The 24,414-nt window shown below is 42.8% G+C and overlaps 1 protein-coding gene across 5 annotated transcripts in view; it reads left to right on the top strand.

Annotated features, from left to right (window-relative positions):
- Positions 1-24,414, top strand: part of wdr20a (WD repeat domain 20a) — a 143,675-nt gene that overhangs the window by 60,395 nt on the left and 58,866 nt on the right. For all 5 annotated transcript variants that reach the window (XR_005457919.1, XM_038776660.1, XM_038776670.1 and 2 more), the window contains one exon: positions 21,844-22,026. Coding sequence is in view for 3 of the 5 variants with exons in the window: in XM_038776670.1 (XP_038632598.1) it covers positions 21,844-22,026 (183 nt within the window). In the remaining 2 variants the exon portion in view is untranslated. The remainder of the gene's footprint in view (positions 1-21,843; positions 22,027-24,414) is intronic.

Raw genomic sequence — 24,414 nt, 5'->3', positions numbered from 1 at the left:
TACTGTCTTTACTAACCTGCAGGTCAATCCAGTGCAGAGCATGGTCTGATATTGTAATCGTCGAGTACCCCGTGTCCACCACCCCAGCCAGCAAGGCCCTGCTCAAAATAAAGAAATCAATCCAGGAATACACTTTATGCACCCTCGGCTGCCCAAATCTCCATGGATCCACCCCCTTCATCAGCTCCATTGCTTAGTTCCTGTGCCATTGCTGGCACCCTGCCCGTTTTTGAGATTGACTGGTCCAAGTCAGGGTCCATAACTGTGTTGAAGTCCCCTCCTATGACCAACCTGTGCGAGTCCAGGTCCGGTATCTTCCCCAGCATCCTCTTTATAAACTCCACAGCATCCCAATTTGGCGCATACACATGTACTAATACCACCTGCACTCCCGTCTAGCTTCCCACTGACCATAATGTACTGACCTCCCCTATCCGAGACTATTCTACCCGCCTCAAACACCACCCACTTATTGATCAGGATCGCGATCCCTCTAATCTGTGAATCTAGTCCCGAGTGAAAGACCTGACTGATCCAGCCTTTCCTCAGTCTAACCTGGTCTGTTACTCGAAGGTGCGTCTCCTGCAACATTACCATGTTTGCCCTCAATCCCCTAAGATGCGCAAACACCCGTGCCCTTTGACCGGCCCATTTAACCCTTGAATATTCCAGGTGATCAGCCTAGTTGGGGGGCTCATTGCCCTCCCGCTCCGCCGAATAGCCATCCCCTTTTTTAGGCTCGCCTCCAGCCCGTGCTACATGCCTCCACTGGTCCATCCCTAGGCAGCCCCAACCTCCTCACTGTCCCTCAGCCCAAGTCCCTCCCTCGTCAGCAGAACATTCACCCCCCTAGTTACAGTACCCTGTAACCCAACCCCTTTACTAAACCAAACATATGCACAACCCCCACTGTGCTTGCGAGAGCTAGCTCGCCCAGCTAGCTTGGTGGCCCCATCCCGGTGCCAGATAGTCTCCTACCTATTGTTCCCCCCCCACCCCTTGCTCATACAAAGAAACTCTAACATCGAAGAATCCCCACACAATTGCCCAACAGAAAAACACCAAGATCAAAACAAGCACACCTCCATCCCCCAACCGCGCAAATGAAAACCTTAACTCACTTAGCTCTACCGCTGGTTCCAAATCAATGCAAACAGCATCACAAACATCTTCCATGAAACACAAAATGAGAAACTATTTACAAAAACAGAGAAACAAAAAGAAAAACCAAAAACAGGAACGTTGCAGCCAAGTTCAAAAGTTCTCAATCCATCACCAGCCCTTTTTCGCAAAGTCCAACGCGTCCTCAGGCGACTCGAAGTAGAAGTGCTGATCCTCATGCGTGACCCAGAGACTGGCTGGGTATAACAGTCCAAACCACCTTTTTCTTGAAAAGGATCGACCTGATCTGGTTGAAGCCTGCTCTCTTCCTGGCCACCTCTACACTCTGGTCCTGGTAAACCCGCAGGATGCTATTGTCCCATTTACAGCTCTGTGTCTGCTTGGCCCACTGTAGAATGCGCTCCTTATCCGAGAACCTGTGGAATTCACCACCATTGCCCTTAGGGGGGTCTCCCATTCGCGGCTTCCTCGCGAGTGCTCTGTGAGCCCTATCCACCTCCACTGCTGGGTCGACAAGCCAGAGGTCCGAACCTCCGCCGTGCTGTCTTCTGTTGCAGCTACAGCCCAAGCCTTCTCCATCTTTTTGTTTCTGCCCTTACGAACACTTCTCGTCCTTCTCTCCATGCACCGAAGTGGGAATTCAGTAATCAATTGCCACTAACATCCGTTTTACAATTCAAGTCCGGTAGAAAAACGGGGGAAAGGTCCAAAAGTCCGACCAGAGCGGGAGCCACCAAATGTGCGACTTACTCCTTCATAGCCGCCACCGGAAGTCTTTGGAAATCTTTTTTATTGGCTTCTCTCATATTTATAAACCGTTGTTGTGTGTGCACATTACATTTTTCTTGCCCCCCCCCCCCCCCCCAAAAAAAAAAGCTTTTTCCTCGCTTACTCCCCGTTGCTGGTTTCGAACAGGTTTTGGAACAGGCCGACGAACTGTCCCCAAGTATCCAGGAAGCCTTCCTCTGACCCTCGGATGGCGTACTTAATCTTCTCCTGGTGGAGAAATTCTGAGAGGTCAGCGAGCCAGTCTGCAGCTTTGGGTGGTGCTGCTGTTCACCAGCTGAACAGGATTCCCCGACATGCGATTAGGGAAGCGAAAGGAAGGGCGTTGGCCCCCTTGCCCATGTGTAACTCTGGCTGAGACTAGCAGGTTAGGAGATTGTTAGAACAGTTGAGTACGGGCAGCACGGTGGCCTAGTGGTTAGCACAACCGCCTCACGGCGCTGAGTTCCCAGGTTCGATCCCGGCTCTGGGTCACTGTCCGTGTGGAGTTTGCACATTCTCCCCGTGTCTGCGTGGGTTTCGCCCCCACAACCCCAAAATGTGCAGAGTAGGTGGATTGGCCACGCTAAATTGCCCCTTAATTGGAAAAAATAATTGGGTAATCTAAATTTATTAAAAAAAAAAGAACAGTTGAGTATAGAGGTGACAAAGGTATGGATGAAGGTTTCAATGGTGGATGGGCGGAGCTAAAGGCAGAGATAGAAATAGATAGTCATTGTAATGGATAGTGTAGAAACATAGAAAGATTTAGGGCACAGAAGTAGGCCATATGGCCTATTAGGACAATGCTGACCAAAAATAAAGCTATTCAGTCTAATTCCACCTTCTGCTCTTGGACCATAGTCCTCCAGTCCATATCCAAGTATTTTTAAAAATGCGATCAGAGTTTCTGCATCGACCACCTTTTCAGGCAGTGTTCCAGTCCAGACCCCTTACACACTCTGGGTGAAAAAATTACTGCTGAACTCCCTTTAGCTTCTGCTAATTTACTTTTGCTCTCTGCTAAGAGAAATAGATCCTTTTTACCTACTCTATCTAAGTCCCTCATAATTTTATACATCTCAATTAAATCTCTCCTCAGTCTGCACAGTTTCAAAGAAAACAACTCCAACAAATCCATTCTTTCTTCATAACTATAATTCTCCATGCTCCTTATAATTCTGTACCATCTCAAGTGTGATAATTCATTCCTGTAATGCGCTGACTAGAACTGTGTATTGTACTTTGTCTGTGCTCAAACTGCTATTTTATGCAGTTTTAGCATTACCTTCCTGCTTTTGTATGCTATGCTTTGGCCAACAAAGGAAAATGTCTTTATGCCTTCTTGATCAGCTTATCCACCTTTGCTGCTACTCTCCAATTTCTGTAGACATGCTGTAGATTATGTGGGGATGGAAGTTGTGTTATTGTATCGGTATTACTAACCTGTTGCGTGTTGTCTACATGTATGTAGAATTTTGAGTTAAATATCTCGACATTTTAACGTGATTAATAAAAATTGCTTATTGTCACAAGTAGGCTTCAATGAAGTTACTGGGAAAAGCCCCTAGTCGCCACATTTCGGTGCCTGTTCGGGGAGGCCGGCACGGGAATTGAACCCGCGCTGCTGTCTTGTTCTGCATTACAAGCCAGCTGTTTTGCTCACTGTGCTAAACCAGCCCCGTACAAAATGATTTTCCACCCACCTGTCATTCTTTTCTGACAAAACGAAGCTCAATTTTCCCTTTGTGTCAAATGTAGCCCGACCCAACAATTTTACAGATTTATTCCAAAGATCAACAGGTTTTAAAGAAACTTCTTTCTATACAGCGTTATATCAAATACTTCCTGAATCCCCTTGAGAGCGAGAGAAAGCAGGGAAATTGTTTTTGCTGCAGGCATGAATGCTTGCGTGTTACTTATGCTTGCTTTGTTTTCCACAAATGGGAAAGGAAAGGTACCCACCCTTTAGTATGACCTATTCGCCTAAAATAAGCATTCTTATGTAAAGCTTCTTTGAATATTAACTGTATTGCTGCACAATTTTTGCATCTCTCATAGAATTAAGCTGCTTTCAACCATTGATTTAAGGTTTTGTTTTTCAATAAAATGTATAGAAAATAAATAAAGATACTTTTATCAGAGAGAGAGCGAGCTCAACTTTCAGGTGTCAGGAAGATATTTTATAATCAAACAAAAGAGAAATCCTTCTGAAGGAATGCAACCCATTTAGCTCATCTTACAATTGAGATCTGATTTCAGGACCCAATCCGACCACCTGTGCCTTTTTCAAAACCTTATCGTCTATTGCGCTTGCTGATTGTGCAGTCACTCTGGCTTCCTTTTGTTTGATTCAAATTCAGATAAGTTTGGTTTACTTAAACGCTGCAGTATTTTTTTCTTGTTGCTGTATCTGTGGCAAATTGTGCTAAGGATTTGAGTATACGATTCTCCCTAGCGGGAAGGTACATGCCCCGAGGAAAAAAAAGTTTGAATTCCGGAAATGCCACTGATGAAAATAATGTGGCTTCAAGCTTATTGCATTTAAGTTTTTTCCTAAACAAGTTATTTATTTGCTTCAACAGCCCCGTATTTTACAAATGTATTCAAGCTAACAGACAGTATTCTCCTTCGCAATCAACTTCTTTGACAGTCCTTTGTGAATTCTTCCTGACACAGCACTAGGAGTACGTGGATATCTAGAATCTTCGACCTTCCAGCAGTCTAATACTTGGTGTCATGGCGGACTTCATATCCATAAAATCCCTACAGTACAGAAGGAGGCCATTTGGCCCATCGAGCCTGCACACGCCTCCCAAAAGAGCACCCTACCTAGGCCCACTCCCACACCATATTCCCATAACCCCAGTTAATCTGCACATTTTTGGATACTATGGGGCAATTTAGAATGGCCAATCCACCTAATCTGCACATTTTTGGACTGTGGGAGGAAACCCACGCAGACACGAGGAGAACGTGTAAACTTCATATAGACAGTCACCCAAGGCTGGACTCGAACCCAGGTCTCTGGAACTGAGACAGCAGTGCTAACCACTGTGCCAGCCTTCTGATAATAACGTGCAGGACAGTTACACCAGAAAAATATACAAGGGCGAACTTGTACTAATTTATTGTGCGATACAGGCGAAAGCATCTTATTGGGGGAGGGGATGAACCTTTGGAGAAAACAAATTATTTCCATAACTTGCAGAATTCACCCATACATTGAGGAGACCAAATGTTTCCTCGGATGGTGATGACCAACATGAGGGGACATAGCTTTAAATTGAGGGGTGGTAGATATAGGACAGATGTCAGAGGCAGTTTCTTTACTCAGAGAGTAGTAGGGGTGTGGAACGCCCTGCCTGCAACAGTAGTAGACTCGCCAAATTTAAGGGCATTTAAGTGGTCACTGGATAGACATATGGATGAAAATGGAATACTGTAGGTCAGATAGGCTTCAGATGGTTTCACGGGTCGGCGCAATATCGAGGGCCGAAGGGCCCGTACTGTGCTGTAATGTTCTATGTTTTATGGCATTGTGTTCTTGGTTATTTTTTTTCAGTCTTTCTTGAACACATTGACTCCTTGCTCAAGTACCATTCTTTTATCTCCAAGGTTATTTAATAGCTCATGTAGTTGACTGTTATTCATGTATAAATCTCAATAGTAACTGTACTCAAATTGTTGAACTGCAGGTGACATTCTAGCTGAATTTACTTATGACTACACACCTAGAAGGATTTTGTTTGATGGTACACAGAAGCTCAAATCTTGCCATTTTTTTTTCATTGTTACCCCTTTCCCTCAACTCACGATGCTGAGGCTAGTTTTATTGCCCTTTACTTTTACCACTTTGCTAAACTAACTCAAAGAATGTTGAGCATTAAACCTGAACTTTACAACCGGTGCCTCAGATACTCACTGGACAGTCCGGGAACTTTATATTATTTTTGATACAGAATTTTTGGATAAAATGAAAATCACATTCCTGGTGCGTGATTTGGATTGAGAGTGTTTTATCTGTCTATTCCTATCAGCCCCTTTTTTCTTATTATATCCCCTTATTCGAGTGTTTAACCTCTGGGTAAAATGTAAAATTTATATGGATTCTGGAGAGATTCATGCAGACTGGAAAGTAGTAAATGTAACCCATTGTTTACAAAGGGTGGGAAAGAGAAAACAAAGAACCTCAGGCCTGTTAGTTTGATGTCAATAGTAGTGAAAATATTAGAATCTAGAACATAGAACATAGAACAGTACAGCACAGAACAGGCCCTTCGGCCCTCAATGTTGTGCCGAGCCATGATCACCCTACTCAAACCCACGTATCCACCCTATACCCGTAACCCAACAACCCCCCCCTTAACCTTACTTTTATTAGGACACTACGGGCAATTTAGCATGGCCAATCCACCTAACCCGCACAACTTTGGACTGTGGGAGGAAACCGGAGCACCCGGAGGAAACCCACGCACACAGGGGGAGGACGTGCAGACTCCACACAGACAGTGACCCAGCCGGGAATCGAACCTGGGACCCTGGAGCTGTGAAGCATTTATGCTAACCACCATGCTACCCTGCTGCCCCATATCTATTGGAAAGCGTGTGATAATTGGACATTTAGAAAATAATGATATGTTTGGGCAAAGTCAACATGGTTTATGAAAGGGAAACCATGTTTGATAAACCTGTTAGAACTTAAAAAAAAATAAAGTTAGTGTAACCACTTTTCCAATTAAGGGGCAATTTAGCGTGGCCGATCCACCTAAACTGCACATCTTTGGGTTATGGGGGTGAGACCCACGCAGACACGGGAGTAGCACTGCTGCCTCATGGCGCCGCGGTCCCAGGTTCGATCCTGGCTCTGGGTCATTGTCTGTGTGGCGTTTGCACATTCTCTCTGTGTTTGCGTGGGTTTTGCCCTCACAACCCAAAATGTGCAGGCTAGGTGGATTGACCATGTTAAATTGTCACTTAATTGGGAAAAAATGAATTGGGTACTCTAAATTTATAAAAAACAGACAGAAAACAGAGTGGAAGGAAATAGGTAATTCTCAGGATGGCAGGCTGTTACTAGTGAGGTGCCATGAGGATCGGTGCTGAAGTCACAGTCTATGTACATGATTTGGATGTGGAGACAAAATGTAATATTTCAAAATTTTCCGATGACACAAATGTAGGTGGGAATGTAAGTTGTGAGGAGGATGCAAGGAGGCTTCAAGTGGATTTGGACAGGCTAAGTGAGCAAGAACATGACAAAATAAATGTAATGTGAATAAGTGTGAAGTTATCCACTTTGATAGTAAAAGCAGAAAGACAGAGGGCTGGATTCTCCAAAAATAGGGCCATGCCCCACGCCGGTGTAAAAATGCTGGCGTTTCACTCCCCAGTTTCCTGTAAAAATTAAAAGGCTATTCACTTACCTGCAGGGGACTAGCAGGGACCCGGGGAGCTTCACGCAGCTTTGGCTGTGGATACGGGTCCCTGCACTTCCAGTTCCGAGTCCGCGCATGCACACAGCGGTGCCCTCTGGTGGACTCGGACAGTGAATCAAGACCAACAAACAAAGCCCCCCCCCCCCCCAGTGCTTGATACCCCCCGCCCCCCACCACGGACAGAGTCCGCAGCCGCCCCACGAGAGTCCCGACCTGCCATACCACATTAGTTCCACACTCAGTCAGTCGGGATCGGAGTATCGCTGGGAGGGCCTCTGACAATGGCCCCCCAGCGTATTTCGCGGACGAGCGATTCTCTGGGCGCCGGGTCCAATTCGGTCAGGAATATTGATATTCCGTTCCCATGCCAAACTCTATTTTGGCGCGGGACTGCAGAGAATCCAGCCCAGAGTGTCTCTTGAATGATGAGAGGTTGAGAACTGTTGATGTCTCACCGGACCAGGGTGTCTTTGCTCATGAGTGAATAAAAGCTAGGATGCAGGTGCAGTAAGCAATTAAGAAGGAAAATGGTTGTTGGTCTTCATTGCAAATTCATTGTGGACACAGAGGGGGCGATTCTCCGCCCTCCCCACGCCGGTTGGGAGAATAGCGGGAGGGCCTCCCGACATTTTTTGTGCCCTCCCGCTATTCTCTCACCACCCCCCCCCCCCCCCATGTCACAAAACGGCGCTCGCCGTTTTTTACGACGAGCAGTGATTCTCCGCGGCCAATGGGCCGAGCGGCCGGGCCTTTACAGGAATGGGCGTGAAGGCTGCCGTGAAACACGGCCAGTTTCACGGCAGCCCTTTACGAGACTCCGCATTTGCGGAGAATCTCGCCCAGAGTCTTTGTCACAAGACTATTGGGTACATTGAAGGGTAACTTGACAAAGTTGCTTTCGCATCCTAATGACCAGTTTGCGTGCCGTTAGTGGTGGCCTGGATGTAGCCAGTGCACAGCAGGATGCTGTATGTTTGTAGTATTCCAATATGAAGTAAAAACCTGGAAAACTAAGAGGAGAATAATATAAAGAGGAGTTATGCACATTGTGAGAGGGTGTTGTCAATTCAGTGTTCGTAGTAAATTTCTTCAAAGCTAGCTGTTTAACTGATGTGTTTTCAGTTTTGGCAAAACAGCAACATCTTGAATTTATGTAATGCCTTTAACATAATAAAACTTCATTGACGCATATTAGGAAAAAAGTTCAGCAATCAAAGGAATTATTGGTTGGTTTGACCAGTAAGCTTGTCATAGGAGTGGATTTAAAACAGTATCTTTAAGGAAGAGGGAAAGGTGGAGAGGTAATTGGTTTAGGGAGGGAATTCCAGAAAATTGGCAGATGTGCCTTCAATGATGGGCAAGGGGGGGGGGGGGGGGGGGGGGGGTAGTTGTTAAAAAGACAGGAGTCAGAAGACCAGAGAATTTGAAAGGGGGTTGTAGGGCTGGAGGAGCTTGGAGATTGAGAGCAGTAAGGCCATGAAGGGATTTACAAACCTACAGATGTGAATTTTAAATTGGTTTAGTGCCTTCTCTACTCCACGTTAGATCAGGCAGGAGAGCATTGACAGGTTAGTGGGATTTGTTGAAGACCTGAACAGATATTTGCATGCTGTAAATATCTTTAAAGTGGGATATAAGCGTAGAAATTCCTGTTAATTATCTGATTTTAAAAAATAGCATTGAAAGTTATCATTCAGAAGCCCCCGCTTTTGGGTGAACGTGGACAACAGCCGAGTATAATATAATGTAATATTCTGTTAAATGGAATAGCACCATCAATCAAAGTACTTTGACTTGAATCAACTTGATGACCATCAAGTAAAACAAAGTTGCAAAGTCTTTATTTTAGAGTTTAAAAAAAATTCACTGTACTGAAATTTAATTTTTTTGTGCTCATGGTGGTGAGTAAAACTAGTTCTGATTTAATAAAAAAAAAAAAAATCCCTACATCAAATATTCTGAGATCAGATGAAGCAAGGCCAGATGTAGAGTAGGGAAAAAAGGATCAAGCTGCATTTATATAGGTCATTTCACTACCTTTGGATGGCGCAAAGTACTTTACAACTTAAGTGTAGTCAAAGTAGGGAAATGTGGCAGCCAATCTGTCCACAGCAAGATCCACAAACAGCCTAAATATAATAATCAGATAATTTGTTTTATGGATGTTGGTTGAGAGAAAAACATTGACTAGTAATTGGGAGAATATGGCTTGGAATGGTATTACAGAATCTTTTATGTTAACCTGAGAAGTCAGATGTTAGTTTAATATTTCTCAGAAAGGAGGCTAATTCAGCCTATCATGCCTGCACCGGCTCTCCAAATGAGCATTGTGTCTTTGTGCCATTCTCCTGCCTTTTCCCCCAAACCCCTGCACGTTTTTTCTATTCAAATAATAATCTAATGCCCTCTTGAATGCCTCGATTGAACCTGCCTTCAGCATACTTTCAGGCAGTGCATTTAAGACCTGAACCACTTTTTTTTTTCTTGCATCACATTTGCTTCTTTTGAAAATTACTTTAAATCAGTGGGCATCTTTCATCTAAAAAATAGAACCTCTTGACAGTGCAGCTCTTCCTCACTGTTATTACTGAGCCAACATTCCTGTTACAACAATGTATTTTAGTTGCCTGCCCTGACTTCTCTGCAATTTTACAGTGGGACAGGCGAGGCTAGGCCCAGGAAGGGATAAGAAACTCTGCTATCCACAAAATCCTGGCCCATGAAAACTGTAGCAGCAATTTTTAAAAAACAGGCATTTGTGTTTTCATGGCATATTTTACTACAAAAGTACGTGTTATATAGATTTGGGGGGGAAATGTGCAGAACAATGAGTTCAAGAAAGTTTTGCAGGAAGAAATTTAAAAGCATTAGGAGGCAATTTAAAACTGCCGAGGTATGGGGCGAGGATTTTCCACCCTCTTTTCTGGCAAGCAGAAATGGCGGTAGGGGTGGAGAATCCAACTGGAGTCTCCAAGCGGCCTCAACGCCATCGGGACTTCCTGTTCAGATTGTCACCTCCACCCTCCTGCCAATGGTGTAATGGGGTTCCTGCTATGAAAGGTCAGGAATTCCATTACCATACATTTCAATATCATCAGTGGGCTCCCCCGCTCTATTATCCCCCCCCCCCCCCCCCCCCCCCCCCCAAACCTATGTTTTCAGAACGTATTAATAAGCATGGAAAGTTCATGAAATAGGTGATTTACAATTTAACCGTCTCAGCGTTAGTCTTGGGACTTATTTAATTATTTTTGTACTCAGACTGGATTGTTGAATGCTGCCATTTCATTGGATAATATGAGGGGAGCTAATGTTTAACTAAAGTACTGGCAATTTGCATATTTTTTCCTCAGAATTTTTATTTTGGATAAGAATCAAGTCGTTTTGAATTGGAGACAGTAGTTTGTTTACACCAATTTCTTCTATTTATTTAGATTCTTTAGCCTAAAACATCCAAAGGTGTTCTCAAGACCATTATAAGACAACATTTGACACAAAGACACAAAGAGATATTGGAACAGATGATCAAAATGCTGGAAGGTTTTAAGGAATATCTTAAAGGAGGAAATAATGTAGAGAGACACAGATCTAGGAAAGGATTTCCAGACTTGCCCTCAGCACTGGAAGGCAGGACCACCAGTGGTGAACTGATTAACTGAGATGCTCAAGAGGCTAGAATCACAGGAGCACAGACATCTTGGAGATTTGTGGGATTAAAGGATATTACAGTGATGGAAAGGCTGAGGCCATGGATTTGAGAACAAGGATGAACGTTTTAAAATCATGATGTTGCTTAATCAAGAGCCAGTGAGTACATGAGTGATGTGAGAACAGAATTAGTGTGAGTTAGCACACAGCTAAAATTTGGTTAGGATTTCATTATTCTGTCTACATATGACTTAGTAGCGAAATACATAGAATCCCTACAGTGCAGATGGAGGCCATTCGGCCCATCGGGTCTGCATTGTCCATCCGAAAGAGCACTCTACCTAGACCTACTCCCCTATCCTATCCCTGTACTCCATCACCCCACCTAACCTGCACGTATTTGAATGCGAAGGGGCAATTTAGCATGGCCAATCCATAGGTGGCACAGTGGTGAGCACCCGGGTTCGATCGTGGCCCCGGGTCATTGTCTGTGTGGAGTTTGCACGTTCTCCCCGTGTCTGCGTGGGTCTCGTCCCCACAGCCTAAAGATGTGCAGGGTAGGTGACTTGGCCACACTAAATTGCCCCTTAAGTGGCGAAAAAAAGAATTGGGCACTTTAAATTTAAAAGAAAAAGCATGGCCTATCCACCTGACCTGCATATCTTTGGACTGTGGGAGGAAACCGACGCAAACACAGGGAGAACATGTAAACTATACAGTTACCCAAGGCTGGAATCGAACCCGGGTCCCTGGTGCTGTGAGGCAGCAGTGGTGACCACTGTGCCACTGAAAGTTAAGTTTTGGAAATTGAATAGAACAAAGCAAGTGTAGACTGTTGTTCTGCCACTGTAAATATCTTATACATTTAATTCATAAAGTATTGCTTGATTTCGCAACTTAATCTTAGGTCAACGTAATCTAATTTATTTTAAGAAAGGAAACCTGTGGTCCTTAGACAATCTGCCATATACATGTCTTCATACTCACAGCAATATGGTTGCCATTTAACAGCCTTCTGTAATGACCTAGCAAGGCACTCAAGCATACCAAGCTCCTGCTGGAAAGTTGACTAGAATTAACTGGCTGGACCACCCGGATACTAGAAATGGAGGCGGTGACGTAGTGATATTGTCACTGGACTAGTAATCCCGAAACCCAAGGTCATGCTCTGGGGAACTAGGTTTGAATCCCACCACTGCACCTCGGGAAATTTGAATTCAGCAAAAAAAAAAAATTTTTTAAATCTGAAATTAAAAGTCTTGTGATGACCATGAAACCATTATTGATTGCCATAAAAACCCACCCGGTTCACTAATGTCCTGAGGGAAGGAAACCTTCCGCCCCTTCCTGGTCTGGTCCGCATGTGGCTCCAGATCCACGGAAATGTGGTTGACTTGTAAGATTCCCTCTGAAATGGCCCAGCTAGCCACTCAGTTCAAGGGCAAATAGGGATTTGCAATAAATGCTGGGCCAGTTGGCGATGCTCACATCCCATGAAAGGATAAAAAAAAGCAATAGCACACTCTGGCCAGTTGACCCTGCAAAGTTCTCCTTACTGTTATCTGTGGGCTTGTGCCAAAATTGAGAGAACGGCCCCACAAACGAGTGAAGCAACAGCCTGGCATTGTCTTACAATCAATGTGTCTGATTCCTCCATCTTTGTTCCTGGGAAAGCTTGTCCTATCGATAGGATGGACCCACCAGGCATTGTGATGCAGGGTGTACAGCCGTAAAAGGGATGCTCCCGGGTTACTGTCCTTTTAGAGTTTACACATTCTCCTTGAGTCTGTGTGGATCTCACCCCCACAACCCAAAAAGATGTGCAGGGTAGCGTGTCTGCGTGGGTTTCCTCCGGGTGCTGCGGTTTCCTCCCACAAGTCCCGAAAGACGTACTGTTAGGTGAATTGGACATTCTGAATTCTCCCTCTGTGTACCCAAACAGGCACCGGAATGTGGCGACTAGGGGCTTTTCACAGAAGCCTCATTGCAGTGTTAATGTAAGCCTAATTGTGACAATAAACATTATTTTTTAAAAATTAAAAAGTCGCCCCTCAATTATTTTCTTTGTTCCAAGGAAAATAACTCCAACTTGTCTAATCGGTCCTCGTAGCCACATTATAGCAATGACAACCTGCTGCCACGTGTCTACATGTGCTCTCAACTTGTCTACCTTGTTTGTAATACTCCTTGCATTGAAGTACCGTTTAACCCCATCATTTTCCCTTGCTGGACACTTTTAAAACTTTGCTTTTCCGCTTCTCCTGTATTTCCAAGTATATCATTACATAGTCTACATCACAAGTTAAAGTTCTACCTCCATTTTCCTGATCTGATTTTAGCCTATCTGATCCTACTCCTAGAATCCCATTCCCCAGCCACACTAGTTTAAATACTCCCCAACAGAACTAGCAAAAGCCCCCGCAAGGATATTAGTCCCATTTCTGCCTGGGTGCAATCGGTCCGGTTTGTACAGGTGCCACCTGCCCCGAACTGGTCCCAGTTCCTCAAGAATCTGTATCCCTCCTGGCTACACCATCTCTCCAGCCATGCATTCATCTGATCTATCCGTCTATTCCTGCTGTCTCTAGCGCGTGGAACTGGGAATGATCCTGAGATTACTACATTTGAGGTCCTGCATTTTAGTTATCTTCTAACTTCATGTACACGGCTTGCAGGTCCTCATCCTTTAGCTTACCTATGTTGTTGATACCAATGTGTACCATGATCACTGGCTGTTCACCTTCCCTCCCCAGAATGCCCTGCAGCCGTTCAGTGACATCCTTGACCCTGGCACCAGGAAGGCAACAGGCCATCTTTGCTTCATGTTTTTTAAAATAAATTTAGAGTACCCAATTATTTTTTTCCAATAAAGGGGTAATTTAAGTGTGACCAATCCACCTAACCTGCACATCTTAGGGCTGTGGGGGTGAAACCCACGCAGACACGGGGAGAATGTGCAAAGTCCACATGGATAGTCACCCGGGGTCGGGATCGAACCCAGGTCCTTAGCGCCGTAGGCAGCAGCTGTGGCGTCACTGGTGGATCCCGGGTAAGTTTGCTGAAGTTGGTTTAAAAACCGGCTTCCTTGAGGACAGGATTCTGACTCTGACGATTCGTGGGACTTGGTAAATCCCACGAGGCGTGAAGACTGCTGGGAAGCCCGCGAGAGGCCTCTCCCAGCATTCACCAGCTGCACTGTGCTCGAGCGAGAGTGCAACATGGGCGGTGGATTGCGCCCAATCTTTCTTTTAAACCAGATTTTAAAAAAACATTACTGCAGCAGTCACAGACACACACTAATCCAGGCTTTTAACCATTACTGCACTAGATACATTTAATACAATATATATCTGAAATTCCTACGTTCATCACACCACCCAAAAGGACAAGGGCAGCAGACAAGTGCGAACAACACCACTTGCAAATTTCCCTCCAAGTCACACAACAATCTGACTTGGAACTATGTCACCATTCCTTCACTTATTACTGGATCAAAAACCTGAAACTCCCTGCCTAATAGTGCACATACAACACATGGACTGCAGCATTTTAAGATGGCGGCTCACTACCACCTTCTCAAAGGCAATTAGGGATGTGCAACAATTGATGGCCCCTCCAGCGATGCTGACATCTATGACAAAATAAAAAATATAGGGTAAGCCTATAGTTGGATTCAGGCTGGATAAAGGTGCTTATATCTGTGGGGCTTTTAGTTTCAATTCAAACTGTGCTTCTACTGTGCTTGAAGAAGTTAGGGTGTGCAGAGTAAATAGAAGACATGACAGAGGTAGAAGTTATTGCTCAGTAACCAGGGACCACTTTCCAGAGGGAAGACATTTCATTTGTTCTTAGTTCAACTGGAAGTGAAGGCAGTTGGAGATAGGATGCTGGGGAGTGACTATCTCTCAACTCTGCCAGAAGAAAAGCTAGAGAGGATGAGGAGGCTGAAAAATGGCAGACTTCCCAAAGAACCAGATAACCAGGGAATTAGGACAGAATGTCTTGGGAAGTATAAAATTAAGTGAACAGAGACCAAGACGTTGAACCAGGTACAGTTCAAGGGAAAAACAGATATAGTCTTTTTGAATACTGTTGGGGGAGATGGTTCACCAGGGGAAGGCAGCAGTAGCCAGGTTCATGGCACCGTGGCGGGCTCTGCTGTGCAGGAGGGCAAGAAAAAGAGTGGTGGAGCTATAGTAATAGGGGATTCGATTGTAAGAGGATTGGCAGGTGTTTCTGTAGATGCAAACGAGACTCCAGGAAGGTATATTGCCTCCCGGGTGGAAGGGTCCTGGATGTCTCGGAGCAGCTGCAGGACATTCTTAAGGGGAGGGTGAACAGCCAGCTGTCATGGTGTATATAGGCACCAACGATATAGGTAAAAAACGGGATGAGGTCCTACATGCTGGATTTAAGGAGTTAGGAGCTAAACTAAAAAGTAGAAACTCAAAGGTAGTAATCTCAGGATTGCTACCAGTGCCAAGCGCTAGTCAGAGTAGGAATGACAGGATAGACAAGATGAATGCGTAGCTTGAGAGATGATGCAGGAGAGAGGGATTCAGATTTTTGGGACATTGGAAACGGTTCTGGGAGAGGTGGGCCCAATTCAAATCGGACGGTCTACACCTGGGCAGGACTGGAACCAATGTCCGGGGGGGGGGGGGGGTTGTTTGCTAGCGCTATCTAAACTACTGTGCCTTAATGCACGGAGCATTTGCAATAAAGTGGATGAACTAATCGTACAGATAGATATAAATGGGTATAATATGCTTCGGTTTACGGAGACTTGGCTGCAGGGTGACCATGAATGGGAACTGAATGTCTCGGGGTATTCAGTATTTAGGAAGGACAGGCATAAAAGAAAAGGTGGTGGCGTGGCACTGCAGGTTAAAGAGGAAATTAACACAATAGTGAAATAGGATATTAGCGCTGACAATGTGGAGTCTGTATGTGTAGAGTTGAGAAATACTAAGGGGTAAAAAACATTAGTGGGTGTCATATATAGATCCCCAAATTGCAGTGCTGATGTTGGGAATGGCATTAAACAAGAAATTAGAGATGCATATAATAAGGGAATATCAGTGATCAGGGATGATTTTAATCTGCACATAGATTGGGCAAATCAAATTAGCCACAATGCTGTAGAGGAGAAATTCCTGGAGTGTATACAGGACAGTTTTCTTGACCAATATGCAGAGGAACCAACTAGAGAGCAGGCTATCTTAGACTGGGTACTGTGTAATGAGAAGTAAATCATTGCCAGTCTGGCTGTGCGAGACCCCTGGATATGAGCGACCATAACATTATAGAATTTTTAATCAAAATTAGAGTGATGTAGTTGATTCAGAGACTAGGGTGCTGAATCCTAATAAAGGAAACTGAGGTGTGAGGTGGCTTTGAAATCTTGAGGAGAGTTACTTAAAGAGATGACAGTGGATAGGCAATGGCAAACTTTCAAGGAACACATGGAGGAACTGCAGCAACTGTTCATTCCTGTCTGGTACAAAAGCAAAATGGGTAAGAGGGCCAATCCATGTGTTACAGAGGAAATTAGAAATAGTATCCGATCCAAGGAAGAAGCATACAGATTGGCAAAGAAAAATAATAAGTCTGAGGATTGGGACCAGCTTAGAATTCAGTAAAGAAAGACCAAGGTATTGACTAAGAAGGGGAAAATACAGTACGAGAGTAAGCTTGCAGGAAACATAAAGACTGATACTAAGAGTTTCTATAGATATATGAAGAGAAAGAGATTGGTGAAGAGAATTGTAGGCCCCCTACAGACAGAAACAGAAGAATGTATAATAAGGGACAATGATATGGTTGAGCAATTAAATACATACTTTGGTTCCGTCTTCACAAAAGAGGACACAAATCAGATACCAGAAATGTTGGGGAATGAAAGGTTTAGTGAGGGGGAAGAACTGAGGGAGATCAATATTAGTAGAAAAATGATGCTGGGAAAATTGATGAGATTGAGGGTGGATAAATCTCCAGGGCCTGTTAATTTGCATCACTGAGTCCTTATGGAGGTGGCTCTGGAAATAGTGGATGCATTGATGGTCATCTTCCGGGATTCTATCGACTCTGAAATAGTCCTTGCAGATTGGAGGGTAGCTAATGTCACTCCAATATTCATAAAGGGAGGTAGAGAGAAAACAGGCAATTATAGACCAGTAAGCCTAACATCGGTAGTGGGGAAAATTCTTGAATCCAAGAACTTTATACAGGAACATTTAGAAAGCAGTGGCAGGATCAGTCCGAGTCAGCAAGGATTTATGAAAGAGAAATCATGCTTAACAAATCTGTTGGAATTTTTTGAAGATGTAACTAGTACAGTTGACAAGGGGGAGCCAGTCAATGTGGTATATTTGGATTTTCAGAAGGCGTTTGACAAAGTCCCGCATAAGAGATTATTGTGCAAAATTAAAGCGCATGGGATTGGGGGAAGAAGTGTATTGAGGTGGATAGAAAACTGGTTGGCAGAGAGGAAACAAGAGTAGGAATTAATGGGTCCTTTTCAGATTGGCAGGCAGTAACTGGTGGGGTGCCACAGGTATTGGTGCTGGGACCCCAGCTATTCACAATATATATTAATGATTTGGATGAGGGAACAAAATGTAACATCTCAAAGTTTGCAGATGATATCAAGTTGGGTGGGAGGGTGAACTGTGACGAGGTTGCAGAGATCCTACAGCATGATCTGGACAGGTTGGGCAAGTGGGCAAATAATGGCAGATGCAGTAAAATTTGGAGAAGTGTGAGGTTATTCACTTTGGAAGCAAAAACAGGAAGGCAGATTGTAAGGCAGAAGGCAACCTGAACGGTTGTAAATTGGGAGAGGGGAGTGTGAAGCTGGGTGTCCTTGTGTTGCTGAAGGTAAGCATACAGATGCAGCAGGCGGTAAAGAAGGCTAATGGTATGTTGGCCTTCGTTTTGAGTACAGGAGCAGGGATGTGTTGCAATTATACAGGGCTTTTGTGAGGCCACACCTAGAATATTGTATACAGTTATGGTCTCTTTTTCTGAGGAAGGATGTTCTTGCTCTCGAGGGAGCGAAGGTTTACCAGACTGATTCCAGGGATGGCGGGACTGTCATATGAGGAGAGATTGACTAAGTTAGGATTGTTCTCGCTGGAGTTCAGAAGAATGAGGGGGGAAATCTCATAAAGACTTATAAAATTCTAACAGGACTAGACAGGGTAGATGCAGGGAAGCTGTTCCCAATGGTGGGTGTGTCCAGACCAGGGGTCAGTCTGAGGATTCAGGGAAAACCATTTTGGACAGAGATGAGGAGACATTTCTTCACCCAAAGAATTCATTACCACAGGAAGTAGTTCATGCTAAAACATTGAATATATTCAAGAGGTGGCTAGATATAGCACTTGGGGCAAATGGGATCCAAGGTTATGGGGAAAAAGCAGGATTAGGCTATTGTGTTGGATGAACAGCCATGATTGTGATAAATGGCGGAACAGGCTTGAAGGGCTAAAAGGCCTCCTCCTGCTCCTCTCTTCAATGTATCTATGTCTTCTGAGTTAAAGAGACCGCTGCAATAACTAGATTTAAAGTGGGAAAACAAACTTCAGAGGTAAATCAAACATTTTGTGCCATCTTAATACCGTCTGGGAATTGATTGTTAAAGCAATTGTAAAGTGTGCAACAATCGAGACAAAGGAAATCTGAAGGGAGAGGTGTAAAACTTAGCTGGGAGCAGCTGAGGAAAGCATTGTTTAAAAGAAGATTTGAAAGGATGTCTTTGAGAGCAGAATTTGAAATCACTCCTGTGGAAGCTGGACTTCAGTGAGACAAAATGGCTCACCGTATAAGAATCATCTGGGGGATTTTGGGGTGACCTCCACAGACATTCACTTGGGTTCAGAAGGAGTCTTGCTGAGACCATTACATAGCCTAAGATATACTTTGTAACCTGTGTTAACCCTAAAACCTGTGTATATTTGTGAAGCTAAGGTGTGAGTAGAGGACTATTGTATCATGATCAAACTTTTCATGTTTAATTTTTTTTTCTTATTAAAACTAATTAGTGTTAAGCTTTTCCTCCACGTTTTCTAAAAAAATCTAAACGTCGTGATCTTTTGAACCAGTGTTCCATTCTGGATCTTCCCGTCCAGTTGGAACAACAGCTGGATTGTAACTATTGCAAAAAACTATTTTCTATATTGGTCCATTCTGTTCATTAAAAGGATGTACTAAAATTGAAGTATTTTAGATGTATTCATGGCAATATTAATTTTTGTCATGGTATTATTCAAAGAACAGTATAATTTTTCAAGATTTAAATAATTTGGTGCTTGTTTTTTTGCCTTAAGAGCAATTTTTGTATTGTCTACTGCTTTTTACAATGAAGTGAACATGTCTACTTTGTACAATGAAGTGAATATGTTTCTGACCAAGAGTCTAATGTTGTTTATGGATGATTCTTGTCATCACACTCTTTTCAAATTATTGCTGGCAAGCCTTATTAGTGTCCAAAAGCAGATGATGTATATCAGAAATTGGTGAAATTCCTGCTTTGGTAAGACAATGCTGGTGGTGTATAATACAATACTCTCCTGTATATGCCAGATTTTTGTAACTTGGGGATTTTTGATTCACTATCTTGCTTAAACGTGTGCTGTTTAAGGTTAGAAGTTGCCTCAAAAGAAATTACTTTTATTTGTACAAAGCATTATCATGTCCTAATGTACCAAAGCACTCTACAACCACGAGATTCTTTAAAAAAAATAAATTTAGCGTACCTGATTTTTTTTTTCCAATTAAGGAACAATTTAGCGTGGCCAATCTACCTACCCTGCACATCTTTGGGTTTGTGTGGGTGAGACCCACGCAGATGCTGGGAGAATGTGCAAACTCCTCACTAACTGTGATCCGGGGCTGGTTTCGAACCCGTGTCCTCACCGATGTGAGGCAGCAGTTCTAACCACTGTGCCACCGTGCCGCTCACTAGATTTGATCTTAAATCACTAATGTTACATAAGACCCTAAGAGCACTTGCTAAGATGTTTCTCCTTGTGGGAGAGACTAAAATTAGGGGACACAGTTTAAAAACATTAATGCGTCTCCAATTTAAGATAGATAACTCTTCCCTTAGAGAGCAGTGGAGGTAGGGTCAGTGAATACTTATAAGGCAGAGGTAGGTGGATTGACTAAAATGGGAGCCCAAGAATGTCAGGTATGGCAGAACGTAGGGTTGAAGTCACAATCTGATCAGCCATGATCTTATTGAATGGTGGAACAGGCCAGGCCCCAAATGGTCTACTTCTCCTAATACATGTGTTTGTATGTTCTATAACTTGGTCTTCAGTTTCTAAGGATATTACATAAAAAACAGCAACTTTCAAATATTTTGTGTTTAAATGGCAAGTGGAATGCAATGAAAATTCCAGTGATCTGATACTCTCTCTAACTGATATACCTCTCAACAAGCTATGAAATAAATTAGGTCCAACTCAGATATGAACTGCAACCAGTGACACAATTTGTACTTGTGCAGTTAATAGCCACCATCGTAACTTGTGCAATTAATAACCATCATGGGGAAAAGTCCTGGAGCTCCCTCCCTAACAACACAGTTGTGCAGTTAATAGCCACCATCAAAGTATTTTAATGTGTAAATACTTAGCAAATACTTCAGCATCTGTACATTGATATCATGCATTGAATATCCAACTGTTTATCTTTGATAAGATCTTGATCAGTTAATTTCAGGTAGCCATGTATTCTATTAACATTGTCAAGAAGGAGATTTGCTTCAATATGCTAACCATAATACTTCTGGGTTACTTATTTGGAGAAAATAAATTAGCATCTTCACTTCAAAAGTCTGATACTTTTATAGCTGTTTTATAGAAGCATCATTATAAATAATTTTAAAAGACTTGTGTCACAACTTCTTAACTGGCTCTTCACTTGTACAGCATGATAGCATTTCCTGTTTCTTGAAGTCAGCAATGTCGTCAAACTTTTCAGCAGTGGAAATTCAGTAATACTGGAAGATAATTTGCAGGCTGGTGCATATGACAGTTCGTAATTTGAAGTAAAAATTGCAGATAATGAAGGGAAGGAAAATACGGCACTGAAGACCTGGGTCCGATCCTGGCCTCTGGTCACTGTCCGTGTGGAGTTTGCACATTCTCCCCGTGTCTGTGCGCATCACCCCCACAACTCAAAGATGTGCAGGGTAGATGAATTGGGTACTCTAGATTTATTTTAAAAAAACATTGAGGAGATAATCTGTTAAAATATTTCTTTAAAAAAGTTCTGAATTTTCTGTTAGGACATAAATACTTGAGACAAATTTCAATATTCTAAATGCCACAAGTGGAAATGTTTCCTATTGTTTGGCTAAAACTCCCTTTATGCAGAGAAACAAATCGAGTTTCTGTTTTGTGCCTTTTTAAAATGAAGCAACTTGTATTGAAAATGCAAACTACCGTGTGTTGATTATTTGTAGTACAAGGCAAGCTGATTTGGTTCCACGTTATTTGTTTTGAGTTAAACAAAAAATAGTGAAGATTCATTAAGTTAATGTGCTATATGAAATCATGTCTGGAAATGTAATCGTTGAGAATTTTAAATATTTTTCCTCTTTTCTGCACCTCCCCCTACCATCTCATAAACCCTTTGTGATTGTCATTAGTTACTGCATTTCAGCTTTTGATTACAAAATTGGTACTTAGTATCATGTAATAGTTGGGGCATTTTAATTAAAAACAGAAAATGCTGAGAAAAACCAGAAGTGCAAAACGTCAAATTGTTGGAAATTTAGAAGATTTATAAATTAAAATCAGATTATATCTGAGTGACTAATTTTTAAAAAATATGATGAATGTGCCTTTTTCTTTCTTAGGCTGCAGATTTAAGTAAACCTATTGACAAGCGGATATACAAAGGAACACAACCCACCTGCCATGACTTCAACCATCTGACAGCTACAGCAGAAAGTGTCTCCCTACTTGTGGGCTTCTCTGCAGGACAGGTTCAACTTATCGATCCTGTAAAGAAAGAAACTAGCAAGTTATTTAATGAGGAAGTAAGTATCTCATGATGACTTAATCTTGTCATTGTGCAGCAGTAGTTGGTCAACCTATTTGCACTTTTTTTTATTATGCACCTTCACTTTTATCAATCATAAACCGGTCATTCTCCCACATTCAGAAACAATCACGTACTGCAGGATTAAGTGTGGTTCTCAAAACTGTAAAATCAAACTCCCTTTACAATTTTCTGACGTTATGACAGTAAAACTCTCCTGTTCCATCTTGCATGAAGATGGCTGCATAAATCGATTAATTTCCCATTATTGTCGGCGTGGCACAGTGGTTAGCATTGCTGCCTATGGCGCTGAGGACCCGGTTTCGAATCCCGGCCCTGAATCACTGTCAATGTGGAGTTTGCACATTCTCCCCATGTCTGCATGAGTTTCACCCCCACAAACCCAAAGATGTGCAGGTTAGATGGATTGGCCATGCTAAATCGCTCCTTAAATGTAAAAAAAATAATTGGGTACTCTAAATTTATAAAAATTTCCCATTATTATCTGTGTGTAATTTAGCATAGCTTCCTTGAGACGAGTGTTCAAAATCTAAAGAGTGGCAGGTGAAAGTTAATGTAGACTAATATCAAATATAAAGTATATCTGTATAGGAAACATACTGAACGATGGGTGTACATTAAAGGATAAAAAGTTGGGACGAATTGTATATTACTGAATTATGCAGTTACTATGAGACCGTTGAAAAGTGTTGAGAACATTTAATTTTCTTTCAAGCAAATTGGAAATAATTTTATTTATCCAAATTAAATTAGACTACTATTCAAAGACTGAAGTCACAAGACACCATACTTTTTAAAAGTGTGTTTGCAATCTTGAGAAGTCAACATCTCTTTATCACAAACAGCTCCTCTGCTCTCTTGCTCGTATGTTAGCAGCATCTCACTGTCATAGAAAATCATCAAAAAGATGATTTGCATGTTCAATCATAATATGGTGACATTTTGGTGTATCAGTGCTGTACCGCTCCCAAGACCAACATATCTTTCCTGAAGTTCAGTTCCCAAAACTGGAAAAATGTTAGTGAGTTTTTACGCAAGTACAGAGGTGGGGGTTTGGATGAGCCGGTTGGGTGGGGAAGGGAGATGGTGGGGTGAACCAAAGAAGATCTGTGATAGGGTGGAAGGCAGAATAGCTTAAATGACAAAAGGCATATTTTGAGAGGATAAGACGTGAGAAGAGCACTGTTTGGAGGATAAACCATTGAATAAAAACTAGCTTGTGTTCAGGATTACTGAGCCCAGTAAGAAAAGACAAACTGCAGAAAAGGAAGGTTAACAGAGGAAAAATGTCACTCTGGACAATGGCAGAAGTAATGTGTACAAATAAGGGCAAAAGGACAGATTGTTCATAAAGTAATGGGTAGTGCAGTGAAGCGAGATGAACATTTAAAAAAAAAAAAAACAAGGTAAGAGATGTAGGATCTAGTCAGAAAACCGAAAATTAAAAATGAGGTTCGACCACAGGGAATATTAAATGTCAAGCACTTGTTTTTAAAGCAGATGAGAGGAAATTGTAACACTATTGAATCATTCAAAAGGTTACTCAAAATCAAGTGATCAACGGATAGCAAATGTTCTACAAATTATTTGCTTCATGGAAATGGACCATTTGGGCCAACAAGTCTATATGGGTGTTTATGGGTGGCACGGTAGCACAGTGGTTAGCACTGTTGCTTCACAGTGCCAGGGACCTGGGTTCGATTCCTGGCTTGGGTCACTGTCTGTGCGGAGTCTGCACGTTCTTCCCATGTCTGCATGGGTTTCCTCCGGGTGCTCCGGTTTCCTCCCACAAGTCCCAAAAGACGTGCTTGTTAGGTGAATTGGACATTCTGAATTCTCCCTCAGTGCACCTGAGCAGGTGTCATAGGCGACCAGGGGCTTTTCACAGTAACTTCACTGCAGTGTTAATGTAAGCCTACTTGTGACGCTAATAAAGATTCTTCTTCTTCTGTCTGCATGAACCTCCTCCCACCCCATTTCATCTAACCCCTTATCACGTCTTTCTATGATATTCGCTCCAACAGGTTCCACATTTTAACCATTCTCTGGGTTAAGCAGTTTGTCCTGATTGCCCCATTTTTATCAGGTGACCCCTATTTCTGCTCTCCTCTGCAAGGGGAAACATTTTCTCAAGTATGCCCTATCGAGCCATAATCTAAAAGATCTCCATGAAGTCATCTCCGCAGCTTTGCATTTACCAGAGAAAACCAATTTGACCCTTCCTGAAAGGTATTTCTCTTAGTGTTCATTTTGTTCAGTAAATCTTTTTTTGCATCTTCTCCAGTGCTTCTGTACCTTTTAGTGAGTGTACTGATGTAGGCCATAAGGCCATACAGTGAATAAACAAAACATTTGTTTCAAGAGG

The sequence above is a fragment of the Scyliorhinus canicula genome, chromosome 2 (assembly GCF_902713615.1).
Source record: "Scyliorhinus canicula chromosome 2, sScyCan1.1, whole genome shotgun sequence".
Taxonomy (NCBI): domain Eukaryota; kingdom Metazoa; phylum Chordata; class Chondrichthyes; order Carcharhiniformes; family Scyliorhinidae; genus Scyliorhinus; species Scyliorhinus canicula.
The sequence above is the reverse complement of the archived record's forward strand: the minus strand, read 5'-3'. Positions and strand labels throughout refer to the sequence as shown.